At 35.7% G+C, this 18,745-nt stretch overlaps 1 protein-coding gene across 17 annotated transcripts in view; it reads left to right on the forward strand.

The window, feature by feature from the left end:
• MGA (MAX dimerization protein MGA) overlaps window positions 1–18,745 on the forward strand; it is a 209,433-nt gene that overhangs the window by 184,180 nt on the left and 6,508 nt on the right. For 8 of the 17 annotated variants that reach the window (XM_036923773.2, XM_036923774.2, XM_036923771.2 and 5 more), the window contains exons 13-21: window positions 155–672; window positions 2,837–3,134; window positions 4,407–5,015; window positions 8,155–8,445; window positions 8,632–10,145; window positions 12,922–13,052; window positions 15,321–15,372; window positions 17,493–17,699; window positions 18,577–18,688. In XM_036923773.2, coding sequence (XP_036779668.2) covers window positions 155–672; window positions 2,837–3,134; window positions 4,407–5,015; window positions 8,155–8,445; window positions 8,632–10,145; window positions 12,922–13,052; window positions 15,321–15,372; window positions 17,493–17,699; window positions 18,577–18,688 — 3,732 coding nt within the window. Of the gene's footprint in view, window positions 1–154; window positions 673–2,836; window positions 3,135–4,406; window positions 5,016–8,154; window positions 8,446–8,631; window positions 10,146–12,921; window positions 13,053–15,320; window positions 15,373–17,492; window positions 17,700–18,576; window positions 18,689–18,745 lie in introns of those variants that run through there. The other 9 variants (XM_036923776.2, XM_036923781.2, XM_036923778.2 and 6 more) reach the window with 9 other exon arrangements.

Consider the following 18,745-nt stretch of genomic DNA (forward strand, 5'->3'; position numbering starts at 1 on the left):
GTTAAATTACCACTGAAAGTACATGGGAATGGGACATAGCCACTGATGAATTTCTATGCCTCTGGTACTTTTCTGAGAACCCAGGGAAAATAAAGATCTTCTAAAGTTCAGTACAAATGCTGTGATGCAGAAATATCTTTCAATTCCTTATCAGAAAAGAGCTGGAAGTCTTCCTGCAATGAAGGGGAATCCTCTTCTACCTCCTATGTGCATCAGAGGTCACCTGGTGGTCCCACCAAACTAATAGAAATTATCTCCGACTGTAACTGGGAGGAAGATCGGAACAAGATTTTGAGCATCTTGTCTCAACACATCAATAGCAACATGCCACAGTCTCTTAAGGTGGGCAGCTTCATCATTGAGTTGGCTTCTCAGCGAAAGAGCCGGGGTGAGAAGAACCCTCCTGTTTATTCTTCTCGTGTGAAAATCTCTATGCCATCATGTCAAGACCAAGATGATATGGCTGAGAAATCTGGATCAGAGACTCCCGATGGTCCATTATCCCCTGGGAAAATGGATGATATCTCTCCTGTGCAGACAGATGCCCTCGATTCAGTGAGGGAGAGATTACATGGAGGCAAAGGTCTGCCCTTTTATGCAGGGCTTTCTCCTGCAGGGAAGCTTGTGGCCTATAAACGTAAACCCAGTTCAAGCACATCTGGGCTTATCCAGGTGAGAATTATCTTTAATCTGGATGTAGCACCTTTTTATACTTAGGGAACATTTTGATTTTTCATAGCCCTTTGTGGGCCTTATGTCATTATCTTGACATTTCCTGGGAACTGGGTGACAAAATCGTTCTCGTTTTGTAATAGGCCTAGGTTAGATGCATACCTAGAGAGAATTTTTAGCAAATTGACAAACAGAAATGTAGAGCCCTGTATTAGCTTACAGTTTTCTTTGTAGTCTTCCTAGAAAGTTGTTCCTCTTAAGCTTTATTGCCTGGTCTCTAGGATAACTTTGACAACCAAGCAAGGATAGTAAGGGACTGAGTCTAGTTCTAGGGATTATTATTAGCAGACAGCTTTCAGAACAAAACAAAGTGAAACTGATTTTAATATAAGCATTAATGTGTGTTTGAAGACTTGGAAAAAATTTTAATTTTGTAAGGTTATTGAAATACATAAAATTTTAAAAATTGAGCCACAATGTACTTAATTATGTTTTTCTTTATTTTTGTCATTAAAATGGTGTGTGACAAATAGCTTTATCTTTGCTGTTTAGTAATTCAGGCAGGTCATGTTAGTCACATGGGCATCTACAAAATCTTTAGAAAGAGAAGTTCGAATTAAAATGTAATCATAGTCAAAAAAAGGATTTCTCTTCTTGCTCAGTGATGTTAAATATATTCATATCAGAATAATGATATGTGTGGAATTGTCTGCCATTATTACTAAGGTTAATTGACTAGCTTGACTGCTTCTCTGAATTAAGAACAATTCCATTGATAATGTGATGATCTGCTTAAGTAAAACTTTTTATTATAGTTTACTTTTGGTGGTGCTATGAAACTGCTTCCCCTGATATTTCTTAAATTCTAAGTGAGGAGAGAACAATGTTTTCTTCTTTCACTTATTGATTAGTATGAGAACAGAGGCTTACCTGAGATCATATCTAATAAGACTAGACTCCCTCCCTGGATATAGGCATAGACATTTTGTGGTCTCCTCTCCTGTCTGTGACTTAGCAAGTCATCATAAAATGGAACTTGCACTTAAGCAAACACTGTAATTTTAGGCTTTGGGGAAGCTGCTGAGTAATCTTTAAGGGCAAGTCCCAAAGGAGCAGATAGGAGTATCCATACTTTAGGATGATGAGATCACATTCTTTGTACCTAATGTGAGGCAAAGATATTCATGATCTGTTTGGGAATAATCACAATTTTACTTAAGTAACAAAGAGTAATTTGGTTTTGTCATTGAAGAGAGTGGCTTGCTGTAGCTATTCTCCTTACCAGTTCCCTGTTAGAATAGGAGTTCCTCTACCTCACTCCATGCTCTCTCTTCCCCTTTTAAATAATGGAAAGGAGGGACAGAAAAGGATGTCTTATTTAATCACCCAGCAGTAAGACTTAGAGACTGTGGGTAAGAAACTTCGGAGATTTTCCTTTCTTTTTTAAAAAAAGTGTTCTGCTGTGAAGGATGGGCAGTATTACAATTTAGGCAGTGGGGAAAAATTTTTACCTCGTTGCTTTCTTCTGACAGTTGACTCTTTGTAAAATTAAAATGAATTTCTGCTAGCATTTATCTTGAGCCCAAGTTTTGTCTAAGAGATGAAGACATTATCTTCAAAAGTGAGTTTTTTAAAAACTGAGGTGACCTTGTGGCTTAGGTTATTGTAACCATGGCTTCTTATAATTTAAAGTAGACCCACTATATATTTTTCAAATATGAAGGATGCTGGAAAGGATCCTTGTGAGAGGGCTTCATTATGTATCTCTGGTCTTGTCAGAGAGATTCTGTGGAACACAGTTTTTGCTGATGATTGTTAATAGTTTAACTAGAATTGCTTATTGACAAGTAAAACAATTGGATGATTCCTTAGATTTGACTGTGTATCTTTCACATATCCAGGATGCAGATATGAGTTTCTGAGATACTCTCTTTCCAAACTACTAAAATGAAGGAGATGAGATTAGTTCAGAATATCAGATGACGGCATTTTTTTTCACTTCCTGATTACTCAGATTATACTAAATGGAAAAAGTCCATTTCTTTTTCCCTTTAAATCTGAAAAATAGACTTTTAAACCTTGTAAAAATGAAACCCCTGTCAAGGGAGATGAGTTAGCAAGAGAATTTTATCTTTACAGAATTTCTCTTTGCCACTTGTTTCAGGTTAATGGTAAGAGTTACCCGCAGGCTAAGTTGCTATTGGGACAGATGGGGGCATTGCATCCAGCCAATAGGCTAGCTGCTTATATCACAGGCAGGTTGCGACCCTCAGTCCTGGACCTCTCAACCCTCAGTACTGTCATCTCCAAGGTAGCATCCAATGCCAAGGTGGCTGCATCCAGGAAACCACGTACCCTGTTGCCTTCAACATCCAATTCCAAAACGGCATCTTCTTCTGGCACAACAACAAATCGCCCTGGGAAGAATCTGAAGGCATTTGTCCCGGCAAAAAGACCAATTGGTAAGTTGGGTTATATATATGTGTTGGCTTCCCAAAGTCCGTGGTCTGGTGCTGGGCCTGTGAATACAGGTATGGAGGTTGTAAAACTTTGAGAAATGCTGAATTTGGCATTATTCTTGCTGTCTTGCCAGATTTTTGGGGGTGGTGGGGTAGGGGGACTCCTCTAATTACCTATAGTATTAGATGAATTGAACTCTAGTTAGCTTTAGCTATTTCTCAAACTTTTAGACAGATTTTATTAATGGAGAAAATATTTAGATTTAAAATTTTGTTTTCAAAAAGGGAAGACATATTCTTCAGTTCTTTCCCTAATTGAATAGTTCTCCTGTGAGGATTGATATTTTTGGTACCAGTCTTATGTATATTCCTTGAACTTGTGAAACCAAGGTGGATTGAGTTAGTATAGGCTTAGCATAGAAGGCTCTTATAAAACAAAACATTCTTTTTGAAACATTGCTTTATTCTCTTCATCCCTGTTTTGTAAATGAAAACCTCTTTTGTTTAACATTTCAACGCTAAAGTCTGTCATAAATTACCTGCCTGGAAGCATTTATATTTTAGCATTGAGATCATACACAACTGGTTTAGTGAATTCCTCTTTTTGTTGTTTCAAATCTTTTTGGGAATATTAAGTAAAAGTGTCAATTATTGTATTCTTATTTGTCTATTAGGAAATTGAAATCTCCAGCTGAATGCTGGAGTGGTGTGAAGATGAGGGATAGGCACTGTATGCTTTAAAAAGAACCCATTTTGCCTCTTTTTAAAAAAGTAGCTTTAACTGGTGATTTTAAGTCCATCATGCCTTCATTTGAAAAATATATACTTTAGGAATGTGCAAAACTTAACTATCTTCTGAGAGGATAGCAATAAAGAGGTGGCAGTGCTGGGACAGGGGAAAGTGGTGGTAACAACTTTTAAAATTAGAAATAGGATAAGTATTACCTTCTTACTTTCTTCATTTCTTTTAGACGATGAAATTGTGTGTTGCTTTATTGTCTTTGGTGACCTGACAATTTGGCTATATTGTATAGCCAAAAGAATTTTAGTAGGAACACCCAGTTTTAATCCCTTTCTTGTTAGAATTATAAAGGTTTGGTTTTGGTTGAGGGAAGTGTTTGATTTCTGTGGGTGGAAATTGGCATGTATAATGCAGGTAGGTAGTACCTATAAGAAACTGACCCAGTGGTGCACAATAAATGTTGATAAACACAGTCACTAAGAGGATAAAATATGAGAACTGAAGGTTTTTGACCTGCAAATTTTTATTTGCAGCGGCTCGACCCTCTCCTGGTGGTGTGTTCACACAGTTTGTGATGAGTAAAGTTGGAGCCCTGCAGCAGAAGATACCTGGAGTTAGCACACCCCAACCCCTAACAGGGCCACAGAAGTTCAGTATAAGACCTTCTCCAGTAATGGTCGTCACACCTGTGGTTTCTTCTGAGCCAGTTCAGGTGTGCAGCCCTGTGACTGCTGCTGTCACTACTACTACCCCTCAAGTGTTTTTAGAGAATGTTACTGCTGTGACACCTATGACTGACGTGGGAACTAAAGAAACTACTTCTGGTGCCCCCACTGCAGGGGTTGTTGAGGTCTCTGAAACTAATACCAGCACCCCTGTAACACCTACCCAGTCTACAGCCACTGTGAACCTTATCAAAACGACTGGTATAACTACTCCTGTGGCTTCAGTTGCTTTTCCTAAGTCTTTGGTAGCATCTCCAACTATAACTCTTCCTGTTGCTTCCACTGCCTCCACCTCCATAGTCGTGGTGACCACAGCTGCATCTTCCTCCGTGGTGACCACACCAACTTCATCTCTGGGCTCTGTACCCATTATACTCTCGGGAATTGATGGGAACCCACCAGTGAGCCAGAGACCAGGTAAGCCTTGATGTTACTAGCTGATTTACTGTATAGCTGTGTATACAATTTTATGGTTGTGATAGAATTATAGGTACATCAGAGTAACAATGTAGGTGTTTCTGCTATAACATGATACATGTATTCCTGAAAACCTTTTCATTCTGCAAAACTAAACACTAAAAATAATATAGCTCATGGTTAATACAGTGTTTGGACAGATCACTGCAGTTTTGTAACAGAGCACTAATTAAAACCATAACTGGTAGCTTGGGGATAAATTCAAGTCTTAACAGCTGTTTTAGAGAGTCTGAAGATTTCCTCAGAAGATTAAAAATACTCAAAGACATTAGAATGGAAATGCTGGCTGAAGGATTAAGGCAGGCACAGGAGGGAGTGCAACCTGCTGTGTGCTGGGAGCTAGGGGTGTACATCTCTGAGGAGGGAACCCTGAGCATAGGTTCTCCTTTTTTTTGGTGGTGGCTGGGGGGGTGCTTTTTAGTTAAGAAGAGAGATCAGTGGGCTTCTGCCTGTGTTGTAGCCAAGCTTCTTGCTGGAGATTAAAATACTAGGTCCTTATGTCTAGTAAAAATAATTTGTGAAGCAGCCCAACTCCCATATACAACTGACATTATTCTCCTACTTAATTATAATAAACTGATTAGAGAGATAAAGAGGCATAGTTCTTTGTTTAGGACTCTTAATATTTTATATGTTTATCAACTTAAAAAATTTTTTCATCTTGGCTTTATTTATGTTGAATGAATTTCAGATGGGAATATTCTACACTTTGGTAATTTTTGTATCCTAATTCAACCAGCTAAATTAAGTGGGTCTCTTAGTGTACTCAAAGAGGAATTACTGTGGAAAGAGTGAGAGACTGAAGGATTTAAGAGGAAATAGTAGTCAACAGCAATTCTGTCTTGGTTATTGGTATTTTTCCTACTAAATTTTTTTTGCCTTTGGTGATATGGTCCAAACCTTTGTTGATATTTTAGGGAAAAAGTGACTTGGAAGTTAGTTTGTAAGTTGAAGTTCTAAAGGAAAAGTGAATCACAGTATTAAATTTGTGGTCTTCTTCTCCCCATAAATAAAAAAAATGGTTAGTTTCACATGTCATTTCAGAAGTTAAGTCATTGTTGATGAAGCTGCTCTGATTTTCTGTTGAATGTAAAGATTCATATCTTGTCATTTTAACTGATCATGTTTTCTAAACCATATGGACTCCAATCTTTACATTTTAATTCTGTCATGAAACTATAAAGTAGTTTAGCTTTTTGTAGTTCATTTCTCAGGTTTCAGTCACTTGGAGTATACATTCATATATTTGTACTATGATTAACTTAATGTTTTTATTTAAATCAACTCATCTGTTTAAATGTATTTTTTAAAAGGAGCATTGTTGCTGTAATTGGAAACCACTATTACTTGTCAAAACAGTTTAACCCCATAAATAAACTGAAAACAATAATTAAAAAGATTAAATTCTAGCTAGCTACTATATGTTAACATGTGGCTTGCTTTCTCTGTTAATGAAGAAAGCTGGAAAATTTTGACATATATTAAAGACATAAAGACTACTACTTCTCTGTATAACCAAAAAATCAAAATGAAATCACTTTCTGACAGTGTGGTATGGTATTACTCCATATATACCACCTAAGAGTATCTTCTGTAATACCACTTGAGGAAATGAATGTTAACAGGTTTTCTTATCTGCTTTTTATAAATGGAGCTAACTAGGTAACTGCTGCTTCTAGATGTAATTTTGTTCTAGGTTCATAAAGAGGATCCCAACTTGGGCACTTAGACATCTGTGACTTTTTTTATTTAACTTGCCTTTCTTTTCTTTTTCCCCTTCTTTTCCTTTACTGTATTTCAATAAAGTCACATAGTCTGTGTGTGTATTAAAGGCTGCTTTCATTCTCTAGATTGGAGTAATTTGGTTTTGAATCACTCTTTAGAGAAACTTAATTTGAGTAGAAATGTTCATAATGTCTTAATTCACATAAGATGAATGTTTTTTGTTTTAATTGAACACTTTTTTTCATGAGAAGTTTGCTCCTTGTGTTTTATTTCATTTTCAAGAGTAGTCCTGGATCTTGTACATATGATTCATTATGTGTGTGTTAGGAACATGACTTTGTTTCAGAAATTTGATGTTTTGTGGGTAGAGTACCTATCTGATAGGACATGTTAAGCCTAATTTGGTTTGTTTTATTTATTTTTCTGTTTAGTGACAAACTAACAAGTTTTATTTATCAACAATGTTAAATGAGTTCACTAATCCAAATGGTAATAATGATAGATCTGGTTCACTTAAGCATTTTATTATCATTATTCCTACCTCTTTATCCCCATGGTCAAAAACTCTGTTGATTACCCTTACTATTTTTTTTCATGTCTCAAGTATTTCTAAATATCTCCTCCAAACATTGAAGTGCATCTTTAGGTACCATTGATGGTTTGAAATCTCTTTTAATTCATATCATCTGCATTAAGTTTCTGCTTTTTTTGTTTCTTTTAAAACTTTATTTTGCCCCTTCCTAACCAGGCTTTATTTCCTTGCTTCTTTGATGTCTCTTAATTTCATTCCATTTTTGGGGGGTATGTATTTTTTTTTCTTCTGAAAAATAATTTCTGTAAATCTTCATGCTTTGCTTATTTGTCAGTAATTTTTGAAATCCAGGAAGTTGTTTATGCCCTGAGATCTTTAATCCTTGACTTTTATCTTATTTAAGTAAGCCCTGTGAAACTAAGTAATAAATAGTAGTGCTAATAGCCTGAATTTTAAAGTTGAAGAGGAGAATTTTATCATGAATAATTATTTTAACTTAAATGAGAATCTGTAGAGTCTTGCCCGTGTTTTTTATTAGGCAGACCTTTATCTCTTTAAATGTACCTGTTGACAATTGATTCTTTTTTACCATTGTAAATGTAAGATCCTGCAATGTCTGGTTAATACTTAGTTTTAAGACAAATTGATCTCAGCCATAGGACTGACTATTAAGCAGTGTATCATAGGTGTATTAGGATCACCAACTTTATAATTCAAATTAGAAGTTATTTTTAGCATGGTCAGATCATATGTCATAAGAAATTTTCCCTATATGTGTTAAGGGAAAATTCTGATACTATGTTTCCATTTCCTGTTTTTCAGAAAATGCCCCTCAGATTCCAGTGGCTACTCCACAGGTCTCTCCTAACACAGTGAAACGTCCTGGACCTCGATTATTGTTGATTCCAGTGCAGCAAGGTTCTCCTACTCTTAGACCTGTCCCAAACACACAACTTCAGGGACATCGTATGGTCTTGCAGCCTGTGAGGAGCCCAAGTGGAATGAACCTATTCAGGCACCCTAATGGGCAGATTGTCCAGCTCCTCCCTTTGCATCAGCTTCGAGGCTCTAATACCCAGCCCAACTTGCAGCCTGTCATGTTTCGGAACCCAGGTATAAAATTAGAGATCTTTCTCATGAGTTTTATGTTGTCATTGTTGATTCATTTGGCCATATAGTATGTGCATACACCAGGATTGGTCTTCTTAGTCTCTTAGAGTCACCTGTCCAAAAAGAAAAGCTTGCCTTGAAAATCTTGATATGGGCAATGGTGACTTAAAATTTCATTTTTCTTACCAGGGTCTGTGATGGGAATCCGGCTACCCACTCCTTCCAAGCCTGCAGAGATTCCACCATCTTCCGCTTCATCCTCTACTTTCTCTGTTATGAATCCTGTAATTCAGACTGTTGGATCTTCTCCAGCAGTGAATGTTATCACTCAAGCACCATCATTGCTTTCTTCTGGACCTAGTTTTGTGTCTCAGTCTGGTACACTGACCCTGAGGATCTCCCCTCCTGAACCACAAAGCTTTGCAAATAAAACAAGCTCTGAAACAAAAATAACCTATAGCTCAGGAGGGCAGCCTGTTGGTACAGCTAGTCTTATTCCTCTCCAGTCTGGTAGTTTTGCCTTGTTGCAACTCCCAGGACAAAAGCCAGTTCCCAGCTCTGTTCTTCAACATGTTGCTTCTCTTCAGATGAAGAGAGAATCCCAGAATACAGACCAGAAAGGTGAAAAAAGCTTTTTAAAAAGAGAGCAGGAAACTAAGAAGCCCCCGCAGCCAGAAGGAGAGGCTGTAGATTCTGAGGCTAATGTAGTAAAGCAAAACTCAGGAGTTACTGCCTCAGAAGAAACCCTGAACAATTCCTTGGAAGATGGGGGTGATCATTTAGATGAAGAATCCCTTACAGAAGGTCCTGCAACTGTTAAACCTTCCGAGCACTCCTATATCACTGGGTCACATGCAGGTGAAAACTATAAAGATGTTGATGAAGAGTATGGGATTAGAAATCATAACAGTTCTAGAGAAAAACAGACTGTTCTGGAAGTTAAGACCATTTCCGAAAAAGTCAGTAACATGGCAGACCCAAGTATAAGTAATGTACAGCTTAAAAAACTTGGTGCTGTGCAAGTGGAACAGCAAAAAGGATTAGGCAATCCAGAGGAAAAGTCAAATGATTTTCCAGTCATCTCTCACGAAGAAAGTAAACTAGAATTATCAGGGAGCAAAGTTGTGGAGCAGCAACCTAATCCACAGCCAGAGGCCAAGGAGAAGGGATGTGGAGACTCTCTGGAAAAGGACACAATTATAGAGAGATGGAGAAAACACCCAAAGGCCCTTTTGACTCAGAAATGTGTTGGAACTCCACACGAATGCAAGAAAGAAGCAGATGAACAGTTAATTAAAGAAAGAAAGACTGGTCAGGAAAATTCAGATGTGTTTCAGCAAGAACGAGGCATATCTGATTTACTAGGAAAAAATGCAGCTATTGAGAATGCAGGAGCTTTAAAAACTGAATGTGATTCTTGGAGTAGGATTTCTAGTCCTACAGCCTTCTCCATTGTTTCTAGGAGAGCTACAAAAGGGAGCAGAAGGGAAGGACATTTTCAAGGTCACTTACTGCTTTCAGGAGAACCTGTACAACCAAAGCAAGAGAAGAAGGGTGGGAGAAGCAGTGCTGACTTGACCGTTTTGGATTTGGAAGAGGAAGACGAGGAAGATGAGAATGAGAAAACCGATGATTCTATTGATGAGATTGTGGATGTTGTTTCTGACTACCAGAGTGAGGAGGTTGATGATGTAGAAAAGGTGGTGAGCCCATTTTTGTTGTGACTGAAACCTCAAGGATTTAAATAATTTGTTAGAGACAGTAGCTTTTCCAGAAGATTACTAAGACTTGATACATTCAATTGGATGCCTAGGTTTAGAGCATGATTAAGTGACTTTGTAGTTTTAGGCTGTGTCAGTCAGGTAACATTTATTGAGCTTACATTGTTCTTTGAGACTTGTCTGATATTATGGGAAGGCTGGCTTAAGCCTGGGGGATTGATGCTTGAGAGTCCCTATCAAATTACATTTTTAAAAAAATCCTGAAGCCATTTCTCCCATTTGATCTTAGTTTCTTTGACATTTTCTATGTGAAGTGATTGAAGTAGCTTATCTGGTAGACATAAAGAAATGGGGGATGGAGTGGAATGGAGAATAACTTGTCTGCCTGAATTTAGAGAGATATTTTTCTTTTTGGGGAAAATGGAAAATGCCATTTACTATTTTAATATAACCCTGCTTAAATTGCTTTTTTAATTATCTCCTGAAATTAATTAATTAGTTTCTAGGATTTATATTCTGAACTTTGGTCATTTTCCCTTGTAATATGACCTTTATAATTCATTTTTTAATATTTCTGAAGCCATTTTTGTAGAATTCCTGTTTCAGGGTGTATTTACTGAACTAAGTAACTGAGAGTCAGGTATGATAGAGGACAGGAATTAGATAAGTTTTTTCTGTAAAAGGCTGGATTGTAAATATTTTAGATTTTGAAGGTTAGATGGTTTGCTCTTTGCAATTACTCAATTGTTGTAGCATGAAAGCAGCCATAAGCAATAGTAAGTGAATGAGTGTGGCTGTGTTCCAGTAAAACTTTATTTACATACAGGTGGTGGGTTGTGGTTTACTGACCCCTGACATATAGGATCCAGTGTAAAATAGAAGGAGCTTAGCGCCTGCTGCCTGTGGCATACCCTGAAATCTAAACCGTGCTCCTCTCTTCTGAAACAGATACATATGGTGCCACTGTACACTGATAATCATGTAGTTGATTATTTTAGAATCTTACTTCCTTGAGATTGACTCAGCTTCTGTGTTAGTGCCCTGTTAGTGCCTAATTGCCTTAATGCAGGTAAAATATAACAAAAAGATTAGTATTTTAAAATTCTAAAGTGTTTAAATATTTTAATGTTCCTGTGTTATTTCTATACCTCAGTTGTCTCATTTGTAAAATGAGGATCTAGCTCTACAATGGATGATTCTATTTGCATTTGCTTTATATTCTATCTATGGCCCAATCCTTTTTGAGGGCAGATATCTGTAGGTAGCTGAAGAATCCAAACTCATCAAGATAAAGGGTTAGCTTATAGATCTTGCATTTTTTGCAGACTCTCCCATTGTAAATCAGCCTGGATAAGCATCAGATCAACAACAGTCCAGCTTTAAAACCAGTGAAAACTATTGCTATCAGTAGAACTGAAATAGAGTGTCTTAATCATACAGGGTGGCATTGCTTAAAATTCCTCATAGGGAATCTGAAATACAGGGTGCAGTGATGTTTTTTTAAAGGGCATATTATATTAAATGATCTCTAAAATCTAAATTACTATATTGTATTTATGTACCTGTCTGACACCTATGATATGCTTGTGATTAGTATTATATTGGAATAGTATAAGGAAAGTTGTGAGTAGCCTCTTTAAGATAAATCTTCCATTATGAAGTTTATTGGATGTTACCGATAAAGCTTGCAGTTAAAGGCATTGCAGTAGACAGATATTCTTCAGTTTGAATATTGTAAAGTGTCTACCTACATTACTATTCAAACTTCTTAGACTCTGTTGGGACTCCGTTGATTTAGCTTTCTAGTTAATTTTAATATACATTGTTTAATATACATACTGTTTAAATTGTGCTTAAATTGGGGAACATGAATGAAGGCTTTCATTTAGTGTCTGTCAGCCTTATGGAGACTATAATTTGGGGGTAAGTAATTTTTCCAACAAGTTTAAACATGGCATTAAGGTGATTGTGATTCTTCATTTTGAGTTGTGCCTCTCTGGTACTGTACAATTATAGATTAACATATAGATAATTCTTGTTCAGTTTCTGGCATAGTAAGCACTACTTTTAAAGGTGGACTTAAAAAATTTTGCATATCCCATAATCCATATATTCTGTCATAAAAAATATACAGTAAATTTCTATGACAGGTGCTCAATAAATGCTTACTGATTGACTCATTTTTTGGTATAATAAGCAAGTACAGCAAGCCTGGGCTGCTTTTGATACCTGCAAGTCTTCAAAAGCTCTCACTCTGTGAGGCTGAGAGACTTAGAAGACTGGGCAGATTTTCTGTATTGTCCTTGAGTATATTTTTATGGGTGTTTGATAAGGGGTTAGCTATGAAGCACTCTTAAAGTAGAACCTGAATTTTTCTCCTTTCCACCTTCCTCCTCACCAAGTTTTATTTTACTGCTATTTAATTTTCAGATTTATGCATCTTTAATGTATCTATATCTGAATTTTTTCCACTAGAAACACTGAAGCATCAATAGATCCCTTTGGGTACTCTCTTTACTCTACTGTGTGTGTTTAATATATATCTATGATTTATAATGTAGTTCTTGGTTTTTAGGTCTAACTGTATGTTGTCTTTATGACTTAATTCCTTATGATTAATTAGGTTAGGATTATCAGAACTCATGGTATAAGGTCAGTGTTTGGCACTGGTTGGTTTTGTAAGGGGATGTTCAGTTGGAAAGTCTAGGTATGCTTGCTCCCCAGTACTTTATTTACTGCTGGAATGTTGTTATTTCAGAGTAATTGTGTAGACTGCATTGAGGATGATGAGGAGCAGGTGGACATTGAGACTGTGGAAGAGCTCTCAGAGGAAACTAATGTTGCCCACATGAAGACCACAGCTGCCCACACACACACTTTGAAACAATCGTAAGTCTTACTTCTTTTTGGATTTTTGTTTTTGTTTTGTGACCATAAACAAAATTAAATGTTCTGTCCAGGACCTCTGGATAACTGACTTGGTTTGTTTATTCTTCTAGCTTTTTTCTGATTAGTAGATGAGGAGAGGAGCTATAATTTGGAGGTAATTAACTTGCTTCAGTTAATTGAATTATTGGTTATTTATAGGAGACAGTGTGTAAATGTGAATAACCTATGCTTTTGGAGCCTGACACATTGGTACTAAAAAATACTAGTTTTGTTAGTTTATAGCCATTTAACCTTGGGCAGGTTTTTACTCTGAGTCTTAGATTCTTTATTTATGAAATGAGGAAAATGACCCCATTTGAAAATGTATACAGCTAGCATAGCTGATACAAGTGGACTATTAAACAAAGGTCTGTTCCTTTATCTTTTAAGAATAAGGCATTAAGTTCTAAATTTGGTTACTTTACTAGTTAAGCTGGTGAGAGACAGGAAAATTTTCTTAACTGTTCAGCTGCTGAGGGCATGATGATTTGCTCAGGAAAATTTATTCCATTTTGTGTTTTAGTAAGCCCGTATTGATGAGGGATTGGGGTAAGGGAAAGAAGACACAAGTTTTATTTTGTGCCAGATACTGTGCTTTTTCTGTTACCTCATTAACCACCATATAAAGTAGCAATGAGTTGAGAAAGAGTAATTCTTCATCTCTTGGGATGCTGAGGAAGTCTAAGGAGGAGGAAGTAGGCCTGGTAAGTTTCTTGACTCCAGAGCTGTTTGGAGGCTGCTTGAATTGTCTGCTGGTTAAGATTGGAAGAGTTTAAATCTCTTAAAAAAACTCAAAGACTTAAGTTCAGCAGTATTACTAATTATGGGTTCGGTATACTAAAATTGAGTTCCTGATCAGCAACAGCAACAAAAAGTAATCTAAGAAATACCATTTACAATAGTAACAGGAAAAAAAAAGCTGAGATTATTAACAAAAGCTGTATAAGACTTTTATAAACACTTACTACAAGACACTGAAGAAGAAATCCAGTAAATGGAGAGATACCATGTTAATGGAGTAGAATAATAAAAGGCCAAGAATAACCAACACACAAAGAAGAGAAACTGTAAAGGAACAGATTTTTTTAAATTTCTGTTAAAACACCATGAAAACAGAAAAAGGCAAACTCAGACTATGAGGAAACTATCTGTAGTACATGTTTGACGAAGGATTAGTATCAAGGATATAAAATAATTGTTACAAGTCAGTAAGAAAAAGATAACCCAGTAGGTAAGTAAATAATGGACATCACAGACAATTCATGGGAGAAGAAACTAGATGGCAAGTAAATACATGCAAATTTGTTCAGCTTCACAAGTAATTAGGGAAATGCAAATTAAACCACAGTGACTTTGCTAATTCACACCTATAAGACTGGTAAAAATTGAGATTTTTGATAGTACTGTTATCTAGTAGTGGAACAATGGGAACATACTGCAGGTGGCAGAACCAAAGAACCACCTTGGAGAGCAGTGTGACATTACCAGAGTTGAAGATGTGCATGCCTTCCTTATACCCAGAAATTCTACTCCTGGGTATATAGCCTAGAGAAGCATACACATATGTACAAGGGGTCGTTTATGGGAGTATCTGTCCACTGCAGATTGGGTGACATTGAGAATATTTGGAAACAACCTAAATAACTAACATTCTGAGGAAATAAATTTTGGAAAAAATCACACTTTAGTATATGTAGCAGTTAAAAATGATTTGATGAGAACTATATGTATCAACATATCTCTAATGTTGACTGAAACACCAGTTAAAGAAAGATAAACTATTATGTTTCAAGTGCTATATATTTTCTGTTTAGGGATACATCCTACATTTCTAGTAAAACTGTAAATACATGCATTAAATTCAGTTTGGGAGTGTGAGAAGGAAGAAAGGAAATGTGATTGGGTAGGCTGCACATAGGATCCTCCTATATTTTTGAGATGTTTTATTTCTCAAACTGGGTGGTAGATATCTGGATGTGCATTATGTATTTGTTTATACAGTTTTCTATGTCTGAAATATTTCATGATTGAAAAGTAATTTACAGTTTCTGGGACTATTTAGACACTTCTTAGAGAAAAAAGAATACATTATATTACATAATGGATTTTGGGGAAAAGAGGCTGGTCATAATTTAGACAGCTTGGAATGGTTTGGTTTAATATAGCTGTGAAATAGGTCTTAGATTATAGAATTTCAATAAGACATTGGAAAATACTGTCTTTATGTAGGTGCCGTACCCATATTTCTACAGATGAAAAAGCTGCTGAAAGGAGTCGAAAGGTATTTATAATGTATTTAATGATAACTACTCATTTAATAAAATTGGCAATTTTTGTCCTTAGGGTTAAAACAATAGCTATGGCTTTTTTCAGGGCTATTTTTGCTAGTGGGTTAGTATAGTCAACTTTTTTTCCCTAATGGAATTATATTATTAATGCTTTTTTTTCCTTTTAGTCCTCTACTTCCTCCAGATAAAATAATTTAGAGGAATTAAAATAGTTATGGCATTTATGGAAATTGATACATCTATTTGAAAACTGATCATATAATGTATAATGATGTGATGTAAAACAAGCTGGCTCTCTTCCTTGTCTAGGCCCATGATTTTCAGTGACTTAAAAAGTTAATTATTTTCCGAAATGAGGGCTAGCAGTTCAAGGAACCATGAAATTATAAACCTTTGATTTTTTTCACAATGTATATTTGTGGTACCATAATTAAGCAACATTTTATCTTTATCCTTGCTCACCCTAAGAATGGAAGAGAGTTTGGTTATTTAAATCATTTTCCACTTGTTACTCTATCTTCTTAATTTAAGCAGTAAAGACAGTGAATGGAGATTGTGTTGAGGTGAAAGGGAGGTAATCAGGTCCTTTCAAAAACCGCTGGGTGATTACTTTGGGTTTGGTCTGATTTGGTGGGGTGTCAATACATACTTGTATGGTTGAAATCATTTTGCATATATCACTATTATTTTTTCATTCATCCTAAAACATTTTTCAGATATAAGAATTTTCATAATAGCTTATTTTTACAATCTGTTTTGTACCCTAATTATTATGTGCAAGTTATTTGTAGTGTCTTCTGTATTTAAACTTGGTATTAATTTTCTTTCTATCTTATTGTATCTTTTATTCTCCCATACTATACTAATGCACAATGAGTTTAACTTTGACAAGGACACTGATTTTAAATAAGAGTTTTGGGATTTTATTAGGGCTGTGATAAAGGCAAACAGTGTCAGAAAAAAAGATAATTAGAAACATCAGAGGAGGAGAAATACAAAACCAAAAAGTTGTAGAAGACAGGAAATGCAATTACTACTATGTATGAATAGTATTCACATTATCATAATAGGGTAGCTCCTGTTAATGATTTTTAAAGATTTATGAATGAAGTATGAAGGACTTAATTTCAGTCTTGAAAAATGTGTAAGTACTAACAATTTGGAAAGAGGGAAAAAGAAAGAAAGGGAGGATACAGGTGCTGATATCCCCATTTTACAAAGAGATACTGTCTGTTGATACAATGAGAAATTAAGATAGAATTGTATTCAAGGTGCATAGCAGGAAGAAAACAGATAGCATTGAAAATGGAAAAGAATAAGTTTATATTACTGTTTTTCATTTAGGTTATAGACTTAAGAGCCAGAAAAAGCCACTAACAGAATCAAAAAGTGTTTGTTTATGAGGATTAGGTACAGGTGAAGGGCACAGTTGCTTTTCATTATAGCTCTTCAGATATTTATATTTAAAACCCTAAATGCATTTATTACTTTTATAGTAAATAGCTAAAAATTGAAGACTTTAAGTTATCCTGAGGGTCAAGAAAGACTTTCCTAAAACAAAATGTAAAGTTTGAGTTTTAAATGTTAAATTATGGAGGAAAGGGTGGGAGGGACAGGGGCAGACAACAACCTGTGTAACGTGAGGGAGGTATGGGATTGATTGATTGTTTTGCAAACTTTTAGCACTTCGGAATGGTTACAGAAAACTGATTTACGAAGAGTGGTAGTTGACTGATGCTTTACCAAATTATTGTGAAGGGTTTGGAAGTATTTAAGAAAAAGAATTTAAATCCTATTTTCTATCAATCAAGATTTTATTAAAATGTAAATGTTGTTATCTTTGTCATGAAAACAAGTTTTAATAATAATAAATTAGATAAGCTTTTTAGATCCTCTCCTCTCAAATTGTTCCTCATTTTTGAGAACCACTGAAATTTGAGCTGGGCATTGATATGATCACATTGGCATGTATTAGAATTTGTACTGTTGAAGTTAGATTTGGAGGAAGGAGAGACCAGTGGTAAGATGTTAGGCCAGGCAGAAGATGGTGGGTATCTGATACAGAACAGTGCCACTTGAAAGATACTTAGGTGGCAATCTTTTATTTGGATAGGCTCCATCAATTCCTCTAAAACTGAAGACTGATTATTGGAGTGAAAAACTACAGAAAGAAGCAGAAGCTTTTGCTTATTATCGCCGGACACATACTGCCAATGAAAGGCGCAGGCGTGGTGAAATGAGGGATCTCTTTGAGAAATTGAAGATCACGTTGGGATTACTTCATTCTTCCAAGGTTTCCAAAAGTCTCATTCTCACTAGGGTAGGTATTCTGTGAAAGTGACAGACAAGTGAGTTTAACTGAGAGAATATTCTAGAGATACTATGAGAAAGAGAATATTACCATATGGAGGAGATTTATATAGAGCTTGTATTTAATATTTGGATGTGTACTAGTGAACGCCCAATAAATCTTTTAGGGGAAAAGTCCTTATGTTGAGTTAGAGTAGCTTTTCCTTGAAAGTCAACATTTTTTAACCTGCAGAGCTATTCTTCCTTCAAATAAAGTCAGAAACTCTTGTTAAGCTCCATTTACCACAATCCATTTACATTGGTGTTCTCTATATATCACTTAGAACAGTTTATCACAGTGCAAAGTACAACCAAGTGATATTTACATGCTTCTTTAATAGTTGACAGTCATTTAAAATAAAATCTGAAATACTCATGCCAGCAGAAGTTTGAACTTTACATGTAGAATATCTAAGGTAATTTCATTTAAATTGCTTTTAAGTAGAAGTTGGAGGAGCACAAGGAAAACATTGATATTCCTCTAGAACAAAGTTATTTCAGCCAGATTTTACTTAGACTAGGAGGTGATTTTAAAGTTGACTATTAAAAATCTAAGCAGAGTAAAATGTTTTGTCTCTTTGCAATAGTGGAAACACCTATTAACCATTTAGTGATGCTCTTTGGAAATAATCATGTTCCTTAGAAGTATAAGCTGGAAAGCCTCCTGCAATTTAACAAAAAAAATGTTTCCAAATAATTTCCAAAAGCATCAAGAATTCTTATAAATGGCATTATAAAGTTCTATAGACTATTGTGTTAAATTTTTTTCATTGAAGAAACTGTATAGGCCTCACCTGTTTTTAGGAAAGAGCAAGTTAATTGACATAATTTTACTCTTTCTGTTCTAGGCATTCAGTGAAATTCAGGGATTAACAGATCAGGCAGACAAGTTGATAGGACAGAAAAATCTCCTGACTCGAAAACGGAATATTTTGATACGGAAAGTATCATCTCTTTCAGGTGAGATACGTGAATGATCTCTTGTAAAGTGTAATAGTTTGAATGAGAAGAAATTCT

This window comes from Manis pentadactyla, chromosome 11 (assembly GCF_030020395.1).
Source record: "Manis pentadactyla isolate mManPen7 chromosome 11, mManPen7.hap1, whole genome shotgun sequence".
Lineage (NCBI taxonomy): Eukaryota > Metazoa > Chordata > Mammalia > Pholidota > Manidae > Manis > Manis pentadactyla.